Source organism: Nannobrachium achirus (genome assembly GCF_963921795.1).
Source record: "Nannobrachium achirus genome assembly, chromosome: 3".
NCBI classification, from domain to species: Eukaryota; Metazoa; Chordata; class Actinopteri; order Myctophiformes; family Myctophidae; genus Nannobrachium; species Nannobrachium achirus.
The window spans coordinates 46951381-46973827 of record NC_137812.1 but is presented as its reverse complement, the minus strand read 5'-3'; the positions used below and the strand labels follow the sequence as shown (position 1 = coordinate 46973827).

Sequence of the window (22447 nt, the reverse complement as noted above, 5' to 3'; positions counted from 1 at the left end):
TACACAGTAGAATCCAGAGTGTTCATTTAACTCTGTGAGTGAGCTAAATGGTTCCATTTTGCAGACTCTCTGAATGAAATTAACACTTGATATTTTTACTATGTAACATGTATTCATGCTAGTTGATACCTGCATTCCTGCAAGCATTATCACACAGACGCAGGTGCGCGTGTTCACATACACACACACACACACACACACACACACACACACACACACACACACACACACACACACACACACACACACTGACACACTTCAGACAGTGGGAAACCTGTGCATAGATCCATAAGTAGAGTGAAATAATTAGCCACACCATGCACACCGCCTTCCATCTCTCCCTCTGCTTTTTCAAAACCCACTTTTCTCTTGTTTTCTCTTTTACCCCCCCCCCCCCCCCCCCCCCCCCCCCAGCCCCAACCCCCAGAGTGAAACCCCCCCCCCCCCCCCCCCCCCCCCCTTCATTTCTCCCTGAGGTGGTTCTGGCAGGGACTCACACGGCGGCCATTTCTCCCTTTCATACACCCCTCACACACCGCAGAACAGATCGCCAGTACGGGACCGGTGTGTTTGAAGTGGCTGCCATCTCACGCAGGTTGCCTGTTACCCCCACCCCCCACCCCCACCCCCAACTAACACACATAGCTCTATTTTTGTGAGCCTTAGCTTGGCAGTATACGTACTCCGAAGCCACACAAACCTGCAATTATAATAAATAAGTAAATAAATACATGAAGGTAACAATAACGTCTATGGCTGTCACTATGAACAGGAACTGACAGCATTGACGGTGTAGTAGTAGTGGATTTTCATGATGCCTGTCCTTAAGGCTGAAGAACTGGCTTGTGGATAAGAGGAGAGGATTGCACCAGGTGTGTGAGAGAGAGTGAGTGAGTGAGTGAGTGCATGGTTTAAGTGGGCGAATGGTGTGTGTGTGTGTGTGTGTGTGTGTGTGTGTGTGTGTGTGTGTGTGTGTGTGTGTGTGTGTGTGTGTGTGTGTGTGTGTGTGTGTGTGTGTGTGTGTGTGTGTGTGTGTGTGTGTGTGTGTGTGCAGGGACAGGGAGACAGATCACTGATATGATGCCATTAGTATGCTTTAAAATTGAGCCATCTGAGAATAAATTCCACCATTTGGGACTTTCATATGCAAGGTTCTGTGGTGTGTGTGTGTGGTGTGTGTGTGTGTGTGTGTGTGTGTGTGTGTGTGTGTGTGTGTGTGTGCGTGCGTGCGTGCGTGCGTGCGTGCGTGCGTGCGTGCGTGCGTGCGCGCAGTGTGGGTTCAAGTGCGGGAGTGTGTGAGCAGGTTTCCGGAGATCTCACCTCCAAAGAATTTGGCCATATGGTGGATAACATATACCCAGAGAGAGAAAGACAAAAGCAGGAGCCAGAGAAGGGACTGTGAGATAGTGAGAACGGGAGAGTCTCCCTTTGTCAGCGGAGGCAGCAGGATGGTATTTTTCTGGAGCTCCCATGAAAATCAATCCATATACCAGGGGTTCTCAAACCTTTTTAGGCCGTGACCCCCAAAATAAACATATATGAACTGAGGACCCCCCACCCTGACAAGCACTTGGAATTGTAGGTATATTACATTTAATGTGACTCGGTTCCACAGAAAAATATTGTGAAAATAGCAGATCTACATGCTCACAACAAAGCTTACTTATTTGAAAGCTTGGCCAGTTTGGTATTAAAACGTCTTGAAAATCCTTAAATTGTCACTTTATAAATGTGCAGATACCCCCCCTGCATACACTTATGTTGGTTTGTTTACCATTGAGTGAGACATTTCTTTTTACATCATCTGGGGACCCCACAAAAATAATTTGGGGACCCCCCCTGGGGGTCCCCGGCCCACAGGTTGAGAACCACTGCCATAATATACAACTATCATAAGCCTGAGTTGTACTTAGTTGTGTGCCGGTACCCCCACACCAAAATTAGCAGATCTACAAGCTCACTCACGGCTATTTTTGGATGCACCGCAATAGCATGCAACTAAGTATAAACCAGGGCATCAGATCAGATGGTTCAGGCAAAAAGAAGAGAGAGAAAAAAAAGCGGTAGCGAGTCCCCTGCATATTTGTGGATGCGGGAAAAATCTGTCGCAATTAACACATTTGCATTGGGCGAAGGATGGACTCCAAATAGGTCACTGACTCAATCTCCCGCCTCGGAATCTTCCCTCTAAAAATGTTAATTAAGCAGGGCTTTGAGATTTTTTCGCTCAGGGCTGGCCATATGGGCCGGGCATATGTTCTGTATATATAGTACAATATATAATTCATACCCTGCTTCAGGAGAAAGTGTTTGGGGGCCTAGAGTTTTGGGAGAGAGGGATTTACTACAAAGGGAGTCCGTGTGTTGTCATCTCCCATGTGGAAGGTAACAGAGTTTAGCCCTATTCATTACCTTCATGTTATTCACTGTTGCACAATAGGACTGAGGTTTCATTAACACCTGTTTCTTTATAGCTGATCCATATAAATGCCTTGGAGATGGTTGGATGGTTAATGTGAAGCGAGGAATAATTATTCATTGTCAGTGCGGTCATTCTATTGCATCACAGATCCTACACATACACTGTAGGATAACCATCGTATGTATATTGTATGTTAAATGTATTGAAATAAGACCATAATTTTGTCTATTCCAGTGTCCCTCACATTCTCTATTGTGTGTGTCTAAGTACTGTTCTCAGGCTGTGTGTGCCCGGGAGACGCACGCACGCACGCACACACTCACGCACACAAGCACTTCCCATTGCACCAGTCATTGTCCCGGTGCCATCCACCCAGACACCCATTCACCAGTAAAACCGGGCGGCGGCAGCCAATAAAATCATCTCTTTCCTTGTGGAAGCTTTTTGGGTTTGGCTCAACCAATCAGATGCATTCTGCTCTTGCACCTGACTCTGTTTCTGCCCCAGAACAGCCAATCACAGAGGTCTCAGTGCACCTGATGTGTCTTGGTCCGGCTGTAGGCAGTGGGCTCGGGGCTGAGATATAGATAGACCCCCCTCACAGGTGCCATGGATCTAAGCCATTATAGGACCATTGGCCAATCAGACATGCCGTTGTTCTATCCAGCACATGTGGACTGGCAGAGACTTTTGCATGAGTGTGTGTGTGTGTGTGTGTGTGTGTGTGTGTGTGTGTGTGTGTGTGTGTAGTCTGAATTGTGTGTGTGTAGTATGTGTATGATCTCCCATCCCTTACCCTATGATTCGCCCTTATCAGCTGGATGCTCTCTCTCTCTCTCTCTCTCTCTCTCTCTCTCTCTCTCTCTCTCTCTCTCTCTCTCTCTCTCTCTCTCCCCTCCTGGCTTTGTCGTCCTCGTCCAACTCAACAATGGGCACAGTTTGCCCCCTCGAGAGCCTGGAGGCCTTTGCAGTAAAAAATAATACATGTTTATGGCCTAATAAAGATGATTAGAAATCGCACAATAGCAACCCAAAAAAAATTGAAGGTTTGCAAGCACAGATTATCTGTAATAAAAAAAGTGGAGTGGGAGAGAAAGGGAGAAAGAAAGAAAGAGTTAGCTGTGCAGACCTTTCATTGCGAGGGATATGAATAGCCTTTGTTTTCACCACAACTCAGGGCTGTGTGGTCTGCCAATGTCTGGCTCTTATTATGGGGTTTGTGTCTGTGTGTCTGTGCAAGTGGCATGCACGTGTGTGTGTGTGTGTGTGTGTGTGTGTGTGTGTGTGTGTGTGTGTGTGTGTGTGTGTGTGTGTGTGTGTGTGTGTGTGTGTGTGTGTGTGTGTGTGTGTGTGTGTGTGTGTATTTTGGGGTGCATGTGAGAATACATCTATTTTGTGTATGAGAGTGCATGTGTGCATTAAACGGTTCCACACACCAGGTACACTTTCTTTTTTTCTCTCTCTCCCTCTCTCGCTGCAAATTTTCTTTTTCTTTTTCTGAAATAAATGCAGCATGGGGTTTTGGGCTGGCACAAACGTGTGTGCGCGCTTTTCTATCCGTGAAAGTTGTGAGGGGAAATAGGATTTCACAGAACGGCACAGCGGCTGTGGGATTTGGGCTCCCATCGGCTAAGTAGAGTTGGTTAGGCTGATCCAATCAACAGCAGAACTGCAAGGAGAGCCCATTTCACAGCTCCGGGCCCTGCCAGAACCCTGCCTGCCTGTCTGCCTGACTTAGAATACAAATGAAGCTACTCAATGCAAACACAAACACAAACGCACACACTCGCGCATACTCACACACACACACACACACACACACACACACACACACACACACACACACACACACACACACACACACACACACGCACACACACACACACACACACACACACACACACACACACACACACACACCACTACTTACAGACTGTCTGACGAGGGATCTATGGCACAGGAGTTACTGGCGGACAGTGACACCCCCCACCCCCACCCTAATACTGGCACTTTCTGTGAAGAAATTAAAACAGGTGTTGTGTGCCGTTTTTATTATTTCAGCGGTGTGAGGTAGTAGTAGTGAAAACCTCAGATCCTATCGAAAGTTGTTTAAGCCCTATTTTCAAAAACGTTCTTTCATGTATTTAATTGTATCTTTGTAAAATGTGTACCAGTTGCCAAAAGAGAGACAGCGGGGTTACAGTGGTTAAAGATCAGATCGTACTGACCCTCCACTAAAGAGATGCTCTAATGTGGCTAATGTGATTAGAGTGATTATGGCCATCATGAAGGTGGATACTGTATTTTTCACTTCTTTTCATATCATAAAATAAATTATAGTTTTAGTTGATTTAAAAAAGATACTGTACTTGTATACCTGTATATTTGAGTACAGCGTATTGGGATCCAGTCAAAACAGACTGTATGGGGGTGGTGTGCTCAGACGTTAAGATATACAGGTGTAGTTTGTACAGCTGCCTTCCTGAAATCGTGTTGAAATGAGTTATTAATCAACTGATTGTCACGTCTTTTTATTTCGATGACTACAGTATGAATGAGAAACTAATTTGACAGTACACAGGTTTTTAATCAGATCTCTGTGTTGCTATATATACTGTATTCTTTGTGTGTGTCCATAATTGATGTGTTTGTGGTTGTTGTTTTTGTTTTTCAGGCTACTGACACCTACATGGTGAATGACGATCCTTCCAGAGGTCCAGGGATGCCTGAGTGTTTCCTAGTGTCTGATACATACAGGGTATATACACACACACACACACGCATGTGCATTGTGCACATGTCATGCACGTGCGCGCACACACGCACACACACATTCACACACACACACACGCACGCACGCACGCACGCACGCACGCGCACACACACACACACACACACACACACACACACACACACACACACACACACACACAAATGCTGCAACATACCGGTATTGGTTTGGTAGACTTACCATTTCCAAAATGCCCAGTCCTTTTAATAGGACCATAGTAATTTCTTTAGTTTATTAAGATTTAAAATGCTATTTACACTCATTCATTGTATACATGAATAAATGGTATTAATACTGTAAAGGTTTGACTTAGTCAAAAGTTTTAAGAAATATTTGTGTGGGACAATGTTGGCTGTCAAATATGAATTCTCAGCCTGATTTCTACTAGGAAAGTCCTTTTGGCCCATACTGTAAAGCCATTAGGTTCATATATTTGACATTATAGTGTTATATAACTTTGAAATTATGAGACAATGTGATTATAAAACTATAGAGAGTATGCGTGTGACAGCATCATCATACGGAGGTTACAGTGTGCAGGAACGCCTACTGAGTGGCAAAAAACGACTTTCTGGCCTTGACAGCCATTACATCAGAAAAGTCCTATCTGATTGCATTAAACAACGTTAAGCGGCGTTAAACCCACTTTGCCACTCGATTTGCCACCCGATTTGCCATTCACTTTATACATGCGCATACTCTCTATACGAGAGAGAGAGAGAGAGTTTTCTAATCACATTGTCTCATAATTGTCAATATTAATGACAAATGCCATTAACTCTGGTCTCACGCAGAGACTTTAGAATAAGATACGGTATGCATAAGGTAGATGCACAGAAACACGCTGTAGGCATTAAACATCGCAGTAAACACATTTTGTGGGCAAACAGATCCATACAGTCCCATAGATTGTATATAATGTGCTTGTCAGGCTGTAATTGCTAGTCAGCCATTTCTTTCTGACTGCAGCAATTCCCTCCCTGAGCACACATAAACAGTCTATTCAAACAATATTTATGCTGTGCTGCACACTTACACACATTTTCCATCCCCATATTTCTTTGGTTTTGAGAGGCAGCCTCAACCACCTGTCTCACACATTTAGCATGCTAATGGTAGTATCAGTATGCTACATCACTTTCAATATTTAATGGCTTAGCCACAGGCAATGGTAAACAGAAAGTATGCATACTACAGTGTGTCAATGGGAGACCACAACATGCTAACTTTAGACGTGCCATATGGGTTTCCCATGTGCTTTTTAATGGAAGATTGAGTCTCGGAGACCACTAAGACCGTGCACACTCAGAGGGCTTTTGCAGGTGATGGCCATGCATACAGGGATGTTGGATCACAGAGTTGGATGGGGGAGAATGGGAGTGTGGTGTGGATTGAGGGGAGAGGAGCGCCACAAGACGCCTGTCTGCATGACTCCTGCTGGGGTTCTGGTTTGATTGTTATGGCCAAGCACCTGGGTTGAACAGTGAGGTGGGCAGAAGGGATTCATGTCTCATGTTGCTGTATCCGGAGAACACACACACACACACACACACACACACACACACACACACACACACACACACACACACACACACACACACACACACACACACACACACACACACACGGACCGAGATAAAGGATGAGGCTCTTGGGAATGCAAAAAATATATATTTACAGTATTTTTCATAGTGCAAAAAGGTGACAGATGCAGAAGTGAAAAAAGAGACATTGTGGACCTCAAACTAACATTAGCATGCACTGTGCTACGAAAAGTCCATTCTTTCTCACTTGTTTTTGTGGACTTCAATGCTGGCCTCGCACCTGGCTCTAGCTTTGGTAAGCCGTAAGTTCACAGCACAAAGCTTTCTACTTTGATGTAGCCGGAGAGACAGATTGACAGACACATGGAGAGAGAGACTGTATACTTATAGTAGCACATATAAGACAACGAATTGAGTTGGGCTGATTTTAATTGAACCGAGACTGAATTGTATAGAGCGTTTACAGTCATAAGACATTAAAATAAAAGAGCCTGAGCCCAAGAGTAGATGTTTGAGAGAGGGCGAGTGTGTTTACAAACAAAAGAGGAAGAAAGAAAGAAAGAAAGAAAGGAAGGGAGAAGGAACAAACGAAAGAAAGTGAGAAAAGCTGGAGAGAAAGTGAGGGGAGGTCAACAACTTTGGGTTTTGGTTCCAGCACAGTAAAATCCTCAGTGTTAATTTGAAAGCTCAAGAGAGTGAACAAAGGTTACCAAATGGACTCGCCACGGGTCCATTTGGTCACTCTCTGAGTTAAATGAACGCTGAGGACTTGTACTGTGTGCTGTGGTGGGGTGTGGTTGTAGGAGAGGGGGACCGAACAGGGGGAACGGAGAGAGGACTGGACTCCACACTATACGCTCTCAACTCCAAAATCCAACCGAGTGTCATTTTTTTCTCGGGGACCCTTTACGACAGTATAGTTCTCAAAGTGGATTCCAGGGACTCTGGTTCCTTTAGAGTGGTCCATGCAAATCTGTAACTCTGACAGTGTACAAATGGAACCAAATGACGTGTTCATTTGGTTCCATTTGTACACTGTCAGAGTTAAGGGGACACCTTGAAATGTTAGAGTTTGAGAAACACTGCTTTACGGGTCCATTTCTATGCTCTCTCAGAGGTCAACTGATTTTACAGTGCTCCTGCAGCTTTATTTTTGTAATTCTCCTTTTTCTCTTTTCCCTCCTTTTCTCTGAGCCGATGTGTGTATACTTGAGCACCGTGTACTTCTGTGTGTGTGTGTGTGTGTGTGTGTGTGTGTGTGTGTGTGTGTGTGTGTGTGTGTGTGTGTGTGTGTGTGTGTGTGTGTGTGTGTGTGTGTGTGTGTGTGTGTGTGTGTGTGTGTGTGTGTGTGGCTGAGGTCTCGTAAAGCTGCACAGCTTCATATAGCCTCAGAAACTTGGCGGCCCTGCTCAGGGTGACTTCAGCCCAAAAACCGCACCCCTACATGCACGCACACACACACACACACACACACACGCACACACACACACACACACACACACACACACACACACACACACACACACACACACATACCGCCTTTGTATGATACACAGTTAAAATTTCCCTCCAAGACATTGCATTATATGCACACACACGCACGTCTCTCTCACACACACACACACACACACACACACACACACACACACACACACACACACACACACACACACACACACACACACACACACACACACACACACAGTCTCACACACACACACACACACACACACACACACACACACACACACACACACACACACACACACACACACACACAAGAGAATAGTGTCTAATTGCAGGCACTCTGCCTGCATATATGGGAGATTGATTAAGCTGAAGAGCAGGGACGGAGCCAATGCTGATTAGAAACAGAATGTATTGCTTCCATATAATAGAAGACATAATGTACCAGATCAGCTTTCCATTATCTACAGTAAATTGACTTCAGCCTCATTACAACGGAAGGGAAAAGCTACGTTATCACAACGCATCACAATTGAACAAGCTTGAATAAACACCTTCTGGTTTTAAAAAAGGTCACTGCAGAACCCAATCGAGAGTCACATACCGTATATAGGACATATAAGAAAAAATACTTATACTTTTACACTATATTTAATTTGCTTTTTTAGCCAAATCCAGCAGTGATTTATAGGGGAAATAATCAAGGGCTAATATTTTATACAGTTTGGTTCTCCTGGATGCATATATTGTCAAATTGAATCTATTGCTGGGGCTAAACTTGGCACAAAGTGGATGGGAGTGTCATAGAGAATATAATGAGACTTAATGCACCCCTCTGACATGTAGGCTAAAGGCACGCATAACGCATTTAATACAGGCCGATCAACTATCAATGTGGTAATAATCGAAGTGGCTGAATTGTTGCTATTACTGCATTGTTGCTATTCATTTTATTATTTAGAAGTCCAGCGTTCAGTTGTAGCCTATGCTTGTACATAAGGACCCCATAGCGGGTCCATCTGGTTGCGTTTGTTCACTATCAGAGGGAGAGTAAAATTACTGACAGTGCAGTGAGTCATTTTAACACACAGCTATTACTTTTTCAAAGTATCGAAGTAAACCAGAAAAGCCAATCATAGCGCCATGAAGCCTATAACTTCACGCTGATTTGAGCGCGGCGGTGAATATTTCAGAGAGGGAGTGAGAGAGTGAGAGAGAGAGAGGGAGAGAGAGAGGGAGAGAGAGCGAGGGAGAGAGCGGAGAAACTTTCCCTCAAAGTTTGTCCGCAGCTTTCACTTTTAGCGAGGCGGGGTTAGCGGCTGAGTGTGTGTGTATGTGAGAGAGAGAGTGTGTGTGTGAGAGAGTGTGTGTGCGTGTGTGTGCGGCATGGACATGGAGTGAGCGAGCAAGTGGGGACGGCGAGAGTGAGAGCGCTTTGCAATGCAGCACCGCAGCGAACTTCCATCCAACTTTAGCAACAACTTTCATTTCCACCTCTAGAATAACGATGTATTCCCCGTACTGCTTGACACAGGTAAAGAAAACCACTCTTTTATTTCTCTCTCGCGCTTTTCCGGTGTTGCCTTCGGGCTTGTTGTTGTTACGGTGTCGTTACGATGTTGTTACAATGTCTCCGCGCGGCGCTGCCTGCATGTCATTTGTTGCGTTTTAGGAGCTTTTTTTAACGATCCGCTCTTTTCCGACAGACAGTGTTTAGCCTTCCTCTCCCGCTCTCTCTCTCTCTCTCTCTCTCTCTCTCTCCCTCTGCCCCGTCTCTGATGGCAGATCTCCAACAGGGATTTCTTATGCGTTTCATTGCACATGGTTTGAAGAGAAAATGGCGCTTCTCCCGAATCTATTTGATATAAAACGAGGGGAAGAGAGAAGAGCTTTGGGCGAGAGGGGAAGGGAAGGGAGGTCTCACTCTGCGCCCCATGACATTTGTCAACTAATTGCTGGATGATATTATGTATCGACACAGGACACACACGTTATGATCACCAAAGATCGACCTGTGTAATGTGACGGCAGTGCAGATTATACTGGGGTGGTTTCTGGTGTATAGGGTTTGTTATGGAGGTGTGTGTGTGTGGCTGTCAGTGGCTCACATTCAGCGTGGATGGCGCTGGAGGCTCCGCTCCGCAGCACGTTTAAAACGCTCCACATGCATGTGGTTCCCCGAGTAACGCAGGTTCTTCTCTTCCTTCTCGAAGTAAAACTGATATTTTATTTTGATTTTTTTCACGCATTTTGATGGCTTGTTGAAGGCCGCGAGTGTGGGGAGGGTGAGCTTATGATAGACTGATACAGTTAGGTTGGTAAACTGTTCCCAAACCTTTTAGCCCCTAATAGCCTACCGTCCGTGACCCAAAAAGAGAAATGAGACATTCGCCCGGACCTAAACTAGTGAAAATAGCAGATCTACAAGCTCACAGCGTGTCATTTGCGCTGCACTGAGAGCCTGTAGATCGGTTATTTTCACTTCTTAATTATTATTATATTTTATTTATGGAATTTCTAAAACGTGTTTGTCTGTTGCTTGAACATTCATAACATTCTTACTTTTATTTTAAAAAAATGTATATATTTCAAAAGATTTTCCATCTTTTGACAGGCATATTTTATTTTTTTGTAGGAAAATGAAATGGGACTTTTCTCGACTCTTGACCCATACAAATTGCTCTGTCACCCACAAATGGGTCCCGACCCCTGCACTGTTTGGGAACTAGACTAGTGTACTATTTAACAGGCCACAAAGAGGTTATATTTATTGCCTTTTCTATATGACATGAGTCGTGCAGTCGTCAGAGTATTTTCTGAGCCGTGTTATAGCTCGCAACCTCGCATGCAGGCCGCTCGATTATACCCAGAAAAAAATGAGTCTATTATAAGCTGCATGGTTTAAGGTGATGAATTGAGGTATAGCCTACATAAGCTACACTGTCGGATAAAATACAATAGCCTATAAATAGTTTTTTTGTACTTTAATTGCCTACGCAAGGAAAATAGCAAACAGGCCTGTTGGGGCGATAGGCCCTTTGACCCTGGTGGAGTCACGCATCATTATTTAGACAGTAGTCTATTTTGAAATCGGTCGCTTCTTATATATTTGTCTGTGGGGGGAAAATACGCCTCGTTTTAGTGAAATGTCTTTTTATATTTTAACTAATCGTGGCCACGGGCGCATTGGCTGCAGCTGGAAAGGTCAACAGATTTTCATCTGGATTTGTCCATGATTGAGCAGCTTTACACGTTATTCATAAATCATAACTAGTAACTTTTCTGATATTTTTTTTATCATCTCCGTGTGTTGTGCAGTAGGGAGGCTATATGGCAGGTTATGACGGAGTTAACAGAGCAGCTCGAACGAAGCGGAGGCTTTGCATCTAACCCGCTGCATGGCTCTGTCCCTCCCGCATTTAGCTATATTTTTTATATAGGCTATATATTTTTACTCTTCGGTTTTTTAAATCTTTTGCCATTTTCTAATTTCCAGACAACCTGTTTGTTTTATTTAAGGTATTTATCAATAGCCTGTCAGGTTTAAGCCAATATATTATAAGCCCTATGTAAGGCTTAGGCTATAATAATCTAACGGCAGACATGTCATTTCTGAAAGGCTTTCAAACTGCATTATTATTCAATCTTAATATTAAATTCTGTTCGGTTTTCTTGGAGTGTTTGTCTTTATTGCAAACTATAGCCATAGGCTACAGTAAACAGGCCTACAGCTCGAGAGAGGTCACGGCCTGCGGACGCGTCTCTATGGTTTTATTCTGCTGAACCCCCTTTGCCTACAAAAAGCATCATAATATTGTTATGATTATATTTATTATGATCTACAATTAATAAATCTGTGTCCAGTGGCAATGAAGTGATATATATACTCTTATAGGTGGTTTGGAGGGAAAAAATGCAAACATGTCTCAGCGCCTATAAGCGGCCTTTGGCTCCGTCAAGTGATCTGGCTGTACAGTATATTATGGTATGGATGGGGGTTTAGGGTTAATATGATCGTGTGCGTGGTGTGGTCGATCCTGTGCTCGCAGCCTTTTTCTGTAATGATATCAAGATAGATTTTTAGAAAGTAAAAACAGGACTCGGCTTGCCGCATGCTTCATGCGAGAATTAGGGCACAAGCCTCGTGCCAGCTCCGCATCTCAACCCCATGCTGTCGCATGGGCTGCCTACATCAAAACAACACTCAAATATATTCACATTCCTTCAGAATCCCTGCTCCCTTCTTGTGTCTTAATATTTGTTGTTGTTATTTTTGGGGTATTATATGTGATTCTAGCATTTCTGATATAGGCCATTTGAAGCGCTCCAGAAAAGAGCGAGTCCACCACCAGCAGCCTATTCTGCATATTGAGTGTAGATAATTTTCCAAGCTTTAGTTGTATGAGGCAGAGAGGTCCGCGCTGAGTTTCCATTTCTTTCCATTAATTAAAATTAATTGGCAACAGATCCTCTCGGCGGCCCGTGCGCGCATGCTGTCCATATGCGCACTACATTGATCTAGTTAGGCTGCTGTTATGATGACACTATGGTTCTTATGACTGATAGAGTACAACTATAGAACAAGCCCGTATATAATATGGTTTCATCTCGATAGGCTACTCGGCCTACGCAGTTTAAATATGTAATATGTGTTAGGGTAGCCAGCCTATAGCAGCCTGGCTGCCATGCGAAGATTGTCAAAAGGAATGTACTTTTTCATTTTTAAGTGTTGTTCATAGGCCTATTTGCCTCTTGAATGTCACCACCACCTCATATACTACGTGATATAGACCTACGCCTTTATAATCTGTCTGGTTTATTTTAAAATGACCTCTGATGCGTGTGCGTGCATATCCCCCCGTGTGTGTGTGTGTGTGTGTGTGTGTGTGTGTGTGTCCACAACCGCGCACGATGCTGGCATTCCTCCGGAATGTATAGCTACCATAATTTCTCTAGTCTCATGATGATTCCATATTTCCATTTAGTCTTTTTTATTTTATTTTATTGCGATCCAAACTTCTGCCTGTATGTAAATAATTTACAAATCAGAAGCGAGAAGAAGCAAAAAGCTAGTGGGCGATGTGTAGGCTAAACAATGGTGATGTGTTATTAATGTTGAATTTGATGATAAAAGCTTTGTTGGAATCGCCTCACAGTGCGGGGCTGCATGCAGCGGTAAAAGGTGACGGCCCCGCGCACGTCGCTCATAATGGACGCGCGGCGTCCTCAGCCAAATGTGAGCCTCCATGCGAGCCTTTTACCACAGGCTGCACGTCAACGTATCCGGAGGACCGTCCGTAGGTAGGAGGATGCACTTCATTTGCATAAAGTTTTTTATGCGGTTAAAGGTCGCGTCGCTGTCGTTAATTAAAACATTAATGTGGTGTGTTTTTTGATAGGGAATATTATGTATGTCCCCTTATCCAAATGAGATGTATGCTGCTCTATACGGAGGGAGAGAAAGAGAGAGAGCTGCTGCTGCACTGGGCAGCCGCCGAGCCTGTTTGTCTTCGTGGCCGCTGCCAACTTTTGAAGCCTCGCTCTGCACTGCAGCAGCAACTCAGAAATGTTTAACACTTTATCTACTGCGTGTGGTTGGTTGGTTGGTTGGTTGGTTGGCTGGCTGGTTCAGATGCAAATCGATTTTTGTGCCTCGGCTTGTTTTCATTAGAGCTTCTGTCCAATTATTTACAGTTCTTAAGTGTTTTAGATTTTGTAGATCAAATGAATAGGCTTGGCTACTTGGAATTCACTCAGCCGTGCAATTTTGGCACGACATTAAAAAGAAGAAGAAGAAAAAAAAAGAGCAGGATAACAGGCAGCAGTAGCAAAGTTTAAGCATATATATAGCAAGCTTTTACTCAATATCTTTGGTGATGTAGATAAAAGTAGGGCTGTCATTTCCTATCAGTGCTGGAGGAGCTAAACTCTACCATGAATGTGCATGTGCCATTCATGCACACAGTTTACATTAACCTATTATTGTTCTTTCATTCCATTGCGCACGTAGGATTATTTCCCTTTTTAATATTCCTCTTTTGAATACATTTTATGTCATGCTCAAAAATCCCCCGTCAAAGAGGCCCGTTCACTTGATTTATTGCAAAAACTTACATCACCCCTCCGAGGCCAGCCATCAGCACCTGACTGTCAAGTTTGTTTGTGTTTGTGTGTCCTATTCCTTCCCTGGCTTGGCCCGATGGCACTCTTGCGTCAGTTCTAGGTTCTGGTTTCACTGGGACCGGACAGCGGTGGCCGCGCAGTGCCGGTGTAAGCCGAGGTGGGCTTGACTGATCTGGTAACATACAAGGCCCTGTCGGCATTACTTTCCACAGTGTACGTGGTGCGCTCTCACACACACACACACACACACGCACGCACGCACGCACACACGCATGCGAGCACACACACACACACACACACACACACACACACACACACACGCACACACGCACACACGCACAGGCACATACACGCATAGACATCAAATGGGGGTTTGAGCCCCTGCCCTTTAATCCGTCTGTAAAAAGTTCCCTCTCCAGACCATGAATGCCGTTTTTACTATGGTGAAAGAAATGCAAATGCCCTCTTTCCATGCCATACCTGAAGGCAGCATTCAAGAGAATTGCCTTGTCCAAACCCTCCTGAACTTGAATGCAGCATCTTATGTTGAAAGAATTGCCCTCTCTGTGTAGAAATCCATGCCGTTACGCCACATATCCAGTATTGACTTGATTATGCTTAGTTTAGTGTGATATCAAGTACCGAAAATAGCCGACCTCCAAGCTTGCGTCGTGCTGGTCTGCTATTTTCAATATTTTCACCAAAAGGCCCTTTTAGAAATTTCAGCCCATGCCTCTCTAACATTCTCTGCACGTCCCTGCACACACACACACACACACACACACACACACACACACACACACACACACACACACACACACACACACACACACACACACACACACACACTCACGCCTCTGGCCCGCTGAGCCGTTAGGTCTGACACAAGGTACTGGGAATGAGGATATAGATTTGGTGTAGCGGATCGGTTTGGGGAAGGCAAGAGTGCCCATGCCAACCTGGATGCCAGGCAAGCAGGAACGGCCGGGGCAAAGCCCGGAGGTACGCTGGTTCTTTTGACTTATTTATCTTCTCTGCTGCAGGCGGACTGACTGCGTCCGCGGCTAGGGTGCTGCAGGCCCCGGGCTATGGAGCTGGTGGTCAGTGGTGGATAGCAGGACAAAGGGAAGGGGGAGGGAGAGAGAGGGGGGGGGGTGCTGAGACCACAGCAGTGACAGTCACACCACAGCACAATAGTGTTTCCACCACTTAAACCCTATCGTTGACCGGGGACCCCCGGGGTCTAGACCACTGCTTCTCAATGTGTGGTCCAGGGACCACCAGCGGACCAAATGGACGGCTTACCGTCTGAATGTACAATGAGTTATCCCTGGGACGTGAGCGTTACAGACTTGTAAAGGGTCCATTTGGTTCCATTTGTACACTATCAGAGTTATGGACCTGTAAGGGTCCATTTGGTTCCATTTGTACACTATCAGAGTTACAGACCTGTAAGGGTCCATTTGGTTCCATTCGTGCACTATCAGAGTTATCCATGTGTGGTCCCCGGGCCACACATTGACAAACAGTGGTCCTTCTAGCCAATGACACTGCTCCCTCCTTTTTGAGCGGTGGTGACACCGTCTCCTTAGAGTGGCTTTATCCGTGTGTTACTATTCAATTAAATTAAATTCAAATAGTTTTATTGGCATGACTGTAACAATTACAATATTGCCAAAGCATCAAGTGCAGTGGAAAAGAAAAATACAAATGACAAAACAAACAATATTATACACCAAAAATACAGCCAATCTACAAGCTCACAGTGCTGTTTTAGCTAAATGTTCATTTATTTTGTCCAAAAGTTCTATTATGACAGAATAGGGACACACTAGGATTCATGTACACATAGATTTATATAATTAATATTATGTCCATTTGCAGGGGCCGTGTTTAGGGAAGCTACTTCTAAGCTTTTTGTCACACAAAGGCCCAAGCAAAGTCCTGCTTGTCCTTAGGGAATCTGGGATGGTGCGCGAGCACGTGCATGTGTGTGTGTGTGTGTGTGTGTGTGTGTGTGTGTGTGTGTGTGTGTGTGTGTGTGTGTGTGTGTGTGTGTGTGTGGCAGTTCTTCTTGGATATGGGTGGAATCCAACACTCTGTTCTACTCATCTCTTATCTGTGCAGTGTTCCTGACTGCCCATGGAAAATGGATTTGTCATGGTTTACCGAGGTAATCAGCGGCACAGGATAATAGGTAGCCGTCCTCTAGATACTGGTGTGTGTGTGTGTGTGTGTGTGTTTGTGTGTGTGTGTGTGTGTGTGTGTGTGTGTGTGTGTGTGTGTGTGTGTGTGTGTGTGTGAGTGTGAGAGAGCGCGCGCACGCACGTTCATACGTGTCTCTGCATATATAAATGTGGGCATATGTATGTGCGCATGTGTATGTCATGTCCAAGGGTGTATGTGTCTTTGTACAGGATACACACACACACACACACACACACACACACACACACACACACACACACACACACACACACACACACACACACACACACACAAACACACACACACACACACACACACACACACACACACACAATGTGTACACCCCATCCACACTTCCTAGTGGATTAGGATGATCTGTGGCCAGTGGTAGCAGGCGGCCCCCACAGCTGTCTTATGGTGGTCTATGATATAGCTGTGGCTACCGAGCCACATGGCACACACGTGTATGTGTGTGCACGGACACACACGCACACTTGCACACACACGCACACTCTCGCAGACAAAATGTGACAGAACACTCTCGTATGTTAGAGATAGACAGACATATGGCGGGGGAAGAACTGAGTCTTAATCACTTCAGCGTGCTGAACGGTCAATACCGGGATAATGTCATTCAGTTGAGGCTGTACCAGCATTCATCACCAGAGGAGAAGACACTCAAACGCTCAAAGAGACACTTTTGCGGGAGCGCACACATATTTGTCCATCAGTTTATTACGGTGCCATGACGACCGTATTGATGCCACTAGTACAGCATCATCAGTCAAACTCGCATCGTCTGTCAAAACGTTGATAATCTAAACGTGGCAATATTAGGTGGGTTTTATGAATTCATATGCCGTGTTTGTAAGAACCTTTAGATGTAGCAACTACAAACAACCGTAACAGCTGTGTCATTGTTGCGTGGGCTGAACAGATACCAGTGAGTCTCAAAGTGGGGTCCGGGGGGTCCTTGGGGGGCGTCCACAGGGTCCCCATAAGTTAATAGCATCAAAATCAGTTGAAGCACTTTAACACTTTTTGTAGATCAGCTATGTTTGAAAAACCTTAGAAAAATTCTCATATGGGTTCCCTGGCACAAAATCGTTTTCAGATGGGGGTCCGTGGGCCAAATACATGTCTGGGAACCACTGACATATCGTCTCTGTTGGGTGCTAACCTCGAATACAGGTCCACTCGCCAAATTTCCAACTCGCCAAATCAACTTGCTATAATGAGCAGGGTTGTCAACATTGGACTGTCAGTCCAGGAGAATCCAGGAGATTTATTTTTTAGGGGGTGCACGGAACTCCCCAACAGGGTTCTGGTGGTCCTTCCCCCAAAACTTCTTAACAGATATATTTTCCTGTGTTCTGTTGAATTTTGTGCATGTTTGATACTTTTATCAGGCTTGCTTTACTAGCATGGGTACAATTTCAGCCTTAAAATGCCAAATTTAGGTGTACAGATTTGATGACTGAAGCAAAGTAAGACATCCTTAATAATGACTTCTCATCTGGGGGTCCTCCCCCAGAAAATATTTAACATAGTAGATGTAATTGCCAATCGTCCTGGCAAATCCAGGAGCATTGACAAGCCTGCCCAATGAGTGTGGACAATTTGGCGAGTTGGATTTTTGGCGAGAAGACCGGTTACCCTAACCTCATATGTCCAAAACTGTTACTATAGTAAAGCAGAACGCATTGCATTTTGAGCTTGTAGAACTGCTACTTTTGATGCTTTTGTGTGATGCTGTACTATAATAAAGTAGGGCGTTAATTTACCAAAAACAAAAAGTACCAGTAAGACTCCCTAATCGGGAGATAAGCGACCGCCAGGTCGGCAACCTCATGGTGGTGCTCGAAGAGGGGCATGTGAGAAATTGGGGGCGGAGGTTGTGGTTTGCCAGCCAAGGAGTGTGTGTGCAAAGTTTAGCATGGATAGGGGTAAACGGTGCCGGAGATAAGAGTGGGGCCAAAAGTGTCCTCATGGTAACTGACCTGACGGTCGCAACAAATATGGAGGTAGGTTTCTGCCCGACATCAGCGACATGCTATACAAGCAGAAAACACAAGTAAGTAGCCTACTGCGAGACGCCATCCCAGGATGGGAGCTTGTAAAGGGGCCTCTTCTTTACAGCCGCTTCATCCCACTCCTCCTCCTCCACCTCTTCCTCCTCCACCTCCTCAATTAGCTCCCTTTGAAAGAGAAGTCGCCTAACGGTTAGCGAGGGATCAGCTTTGTTCCAGGATGAGCCTCTGTTGTTGATGTTGTTGTTGTTGTTGTTGTTTGTCTCTCTCTCTCTCTCTCTCCCTCTCTCTCCTCCCCCTCCCCCCTCCGTCCGTTACCCCGTTGGTGTGTTTTTCGTTCTTTTTGGGGTTTTTTTCTCAGCGGCAACCTCACTGAATGGACCTGATGCAGCGTAGCGTGAAATTAAAGCTCTTAGTTACTTTGGAGTCGCTCAAAAGAGGATTTTACACATGCATGCATTCATACACCCTCCCGTACGCTATAGATATAGCTAATTAGAGGAAGTAGACCCTATGTCGAGCATCAAGGGCCCAATTAGAAGACCAGGGAGAAAGCTCGGGTGTGGAAGATCTAGCCCAAAATTAGGTCCATGAATACAATAGGGCTTGTGTGTGTAAACTGAATGTCTGCCTCCTTAAATATACGCTGTCAAACCCTGAGCATAAATGTAACCAAACGGACCCGCGAGGGTACCCGCTCAGAGTTACAGTACATCCGTAAACCGTAAGGGTCCATTTGGTTCCCATTTCTACAAATGAACTCTCAGTACTTTACTGTGCAAGCCGGGAATTGTGTGCAGGACTGCCGATATGAGAGCAGCAGTTTTATTAATATACGCTGTATGCGTGTCACGTACTAGCTGGATAAATCAAGAAGCAGTTGGATCAATCATTCTGACAGGCAAAGCGTCCTGATTGAAACCAGATCGCGACTCTATAACTGTCTCTTCCAAGACCCGACTCTCCACTGAGATGTCTCCTCCGCATGCACGCTCCAATCCCTAATATTCATGTCTTTCCTTTTTTCTTGAGACAATTTGACAGTGCAATAAAAAACTTGTTATGACTGCCTTGCATAATCAGCAGGAATCAAAGTTTAACTTGAGCTTGAAGAAAAAATAGTGTTGGCCTGTATGAATAAATGTAGCCAGTATGGAGACTGATGATTATGCTGCACGTATAGGCTTGCCCACTGGTTTGATTATTATATATCCATATATATCTATAGAGCATAGGGAATGAGATCATATAGTTGATACGCACACATTGGATCTACCGCCAATAGCAGTGCACCCTGCTGTGATGAATAACCGGCAAAGGTCATTTATTTTTTGCACTGCACAATGTGTGTGTGTGTGTGTGTGTGTGTGTGTGTGTGTGTGTGTGTGTGTGTGTGTGTGTGTGTGTGTAAGAAAGACAGACCAATATAGATCAGTCACATCCCATATTGCCTGAGGGAGAGATGGTTGAAATAGCCTACTACTAAACATCTAATTCATGCAACTTGTACCATTTTTTACAATCAGGGTTAAATGAACACAGAGGCTTGGCTTGTGCAAATTCGTCCGTATGTGTGTATGTGTCTTAAATCCACCATGCATCTTTTTTTTTAATTAATGCCTGAGTACTTGATCATACTACAGCATCACAGATCCACAAGTTCAAAACACTGCGCGAAGCGACCTGTTTTGAGCTTGTAGATCTGCTCCTTTTGCTATTTTTGAAAAGTAACAGCATTGGACATATGAGGTTTCCACCCCACAGAGACGATATGTTTACTCCCATGAAAGGAAGTGTACGTACAATTTAAAGTAAATGTACATCACACACATGTACGCACGCACGCCTTTATATTACAATACTTGGGCTTGCCCTTGGGCTTGTAGATCAGCTATTTTCAGTGCATGACACCGACGTATAAATCAGGCATAACTCCAACCACAAAACTAACCTCTAAATGCCTAATCCTAATAAACGAAACAAAAAGAAAACAGGAAACTGCTTCTCACAATGTCTGTTTGTCTTTCCTCTACGATACTTGTGACATTTGGCCCTCACAAGTATAGTAATCCAAGACTACACGGACGCGCGCACGCGCACACACACACACACACACACACACACACACACACACACACACACACACACACACACACACACACACACACACACACACACACACACACTTCCTTCCTTGGCCCCTATTTGCTACTGTCCAGCCATAGCCCAGGTCTACACTGCAGCCATAGCTGTCCAGCTACACTGGATCCAGTCAATGAGTCAGACTTTATGGAACAAAGTGTGCTCCTCACCAGGCCCTTCTCCCTCCCTCCCTCCCTCCCCGTCTCTCCCCGTCGAGGAGAGTGCTGGCGGTGTGCCAGCGGTGGAAAAATCTATAAGCCATTGCGTAATATACCATATCTTTACCTTGAGTGAACCCCAGCGCAATATCCACAGCTGTGTGAGCAAGCAGCACACAAAGGGAGAGACGGAGAGACCAGTGCGGAAAGGGCTGTGTATGTGTGTGTTTTGTCTGCGTGTGTGTAACGTGTGTTTATGTGTGTATATGTCTGCATGTGTGAGAGAGATAGAGGGTGTGTGTGTGTGTGTGTGTGTGTGTGTGTGTGTGTGTGTGTGTGTGTGTGTGTGTGTGTGTGTGTGTGTGTGTGTGTGTCTGTATATCTGTGTGTCTGTGTTTGTGTGTGTATTTGAGAGAGAGAGAGAGAGAGAGAGAGAGAAGCGAGGGAGGTAGGGGAAAGAGAGTAGACACAGTGACTTGCAGTTCACAACACTCCAATTTGCAGCGCAGACCCTCGTATAAACAATGTCACACCACTTTGATCAAACTTTGCTGACAGAACCCTTTTTCTAAATGGATTGATTGTGCGGAGGGAAGGAGGGCCCCCCCAATCACAAGAGAGAATTTGATTTATCCATTTCTGAAGCTAGACAACTTTGAAAATGGAAATCAAATTAACTTGTGTTGTTTTGTTTTTCAATGGCACCAAAACTCCATGGCAACCCCCGCTGTGCTTCCATCCAGAGCCGATCCGGAGAAATAATATCTATGGAGAAGCCTTGTCTCCAGGGGTGTCACAAGGGGGGGGGGGGGGGGGAAGTGGGACTGAGTTACCAGGGCCCAAGGTGGAGGGGCCTGGAATTATTTTACTTTAGCTATTGGAAAATAGCAGATATACAAGCTCACAGCGCGGCACCGAGTGCCGTGCGGCACCGAGTGCCGCGCTGCAAGCTTGTAGATCTGCTATTTTTGAAAAGTCATGAAAATGGGTGCAAATATTTGAATATGTTTATGTTTTAAGTGAACATTTGTAACTAAAAAATTAGCTTCTGGGGGGGTCCCTGGAACTAAATATTTTGAGATGGGGGTCCGTGGCCAAATACATATAATTTTGGGGGGTCCTTCACATGAAAAAGTTTGAGCACCACTGACATAGAAACATAGGTTTTTTCCAAAAAAACCTTAGAAGGACTTGAAATATCCAAAGACTTGCACTGCAAGTTTTCACGATTTTTCAAAAATAGCAGATCTACAAGCTCGTAGCGCGGCACTCGGTGCCGCGCTGTGAGCTTGTATATCTGCTATTTTTCAATAGTTAAAAGCACAAAATAATGTGAACCCTTGTACCCAGGGCCCAGAGTTTGGTGCAACACCCCTGCTTGTCTCACATGCATATCTTTACAGTGGAAATGAGAGTGTACAGGCCTAAAGGCAGAGCGGCAAGCCTGGCCTTTCATGTAGCGCTAGCTAGCTTGACACATCGACGTTCCTCTCTTGGATTTACGACGCGCTTTTACAGTATTTGTCTTTTTATTGTCTTAACGTGACACCGTGTGTTCACGC

General features: G+C 44.9%; 1 protein-coding gene across 5 annotated transcripts in view; it reads left to right on the top strand.

Annotated features, from left to right (window-relative positions):
- LOC308281138 (nuclear factor 1 X-type-like) overlaps positions 1-22447 on the top strand; it is a gene marked incomplete at its 5' end in the record, with an annotated part of 171664 nt that overhangs the window by 5160 nt on the left and 144057 nt on the right. For 4 of the 5 annotated variants that reach the window (XM_080721235.1, XM_080721234.1, XM_080721238.1 and 1 more), the window contains one exon: positions 5097-5180. In XM_080721235.1, coding sequence (XP_080577361.1) covers positions 5097-5180 — 84 coding nt within the window. Of the gene's footprint in view, positions 1-5096; positions 5181-9546; positions 9759-22447 lie in introns of those variants that run through there. The other variant, XM_080721236.1, reaches the window with a different exon arrangement.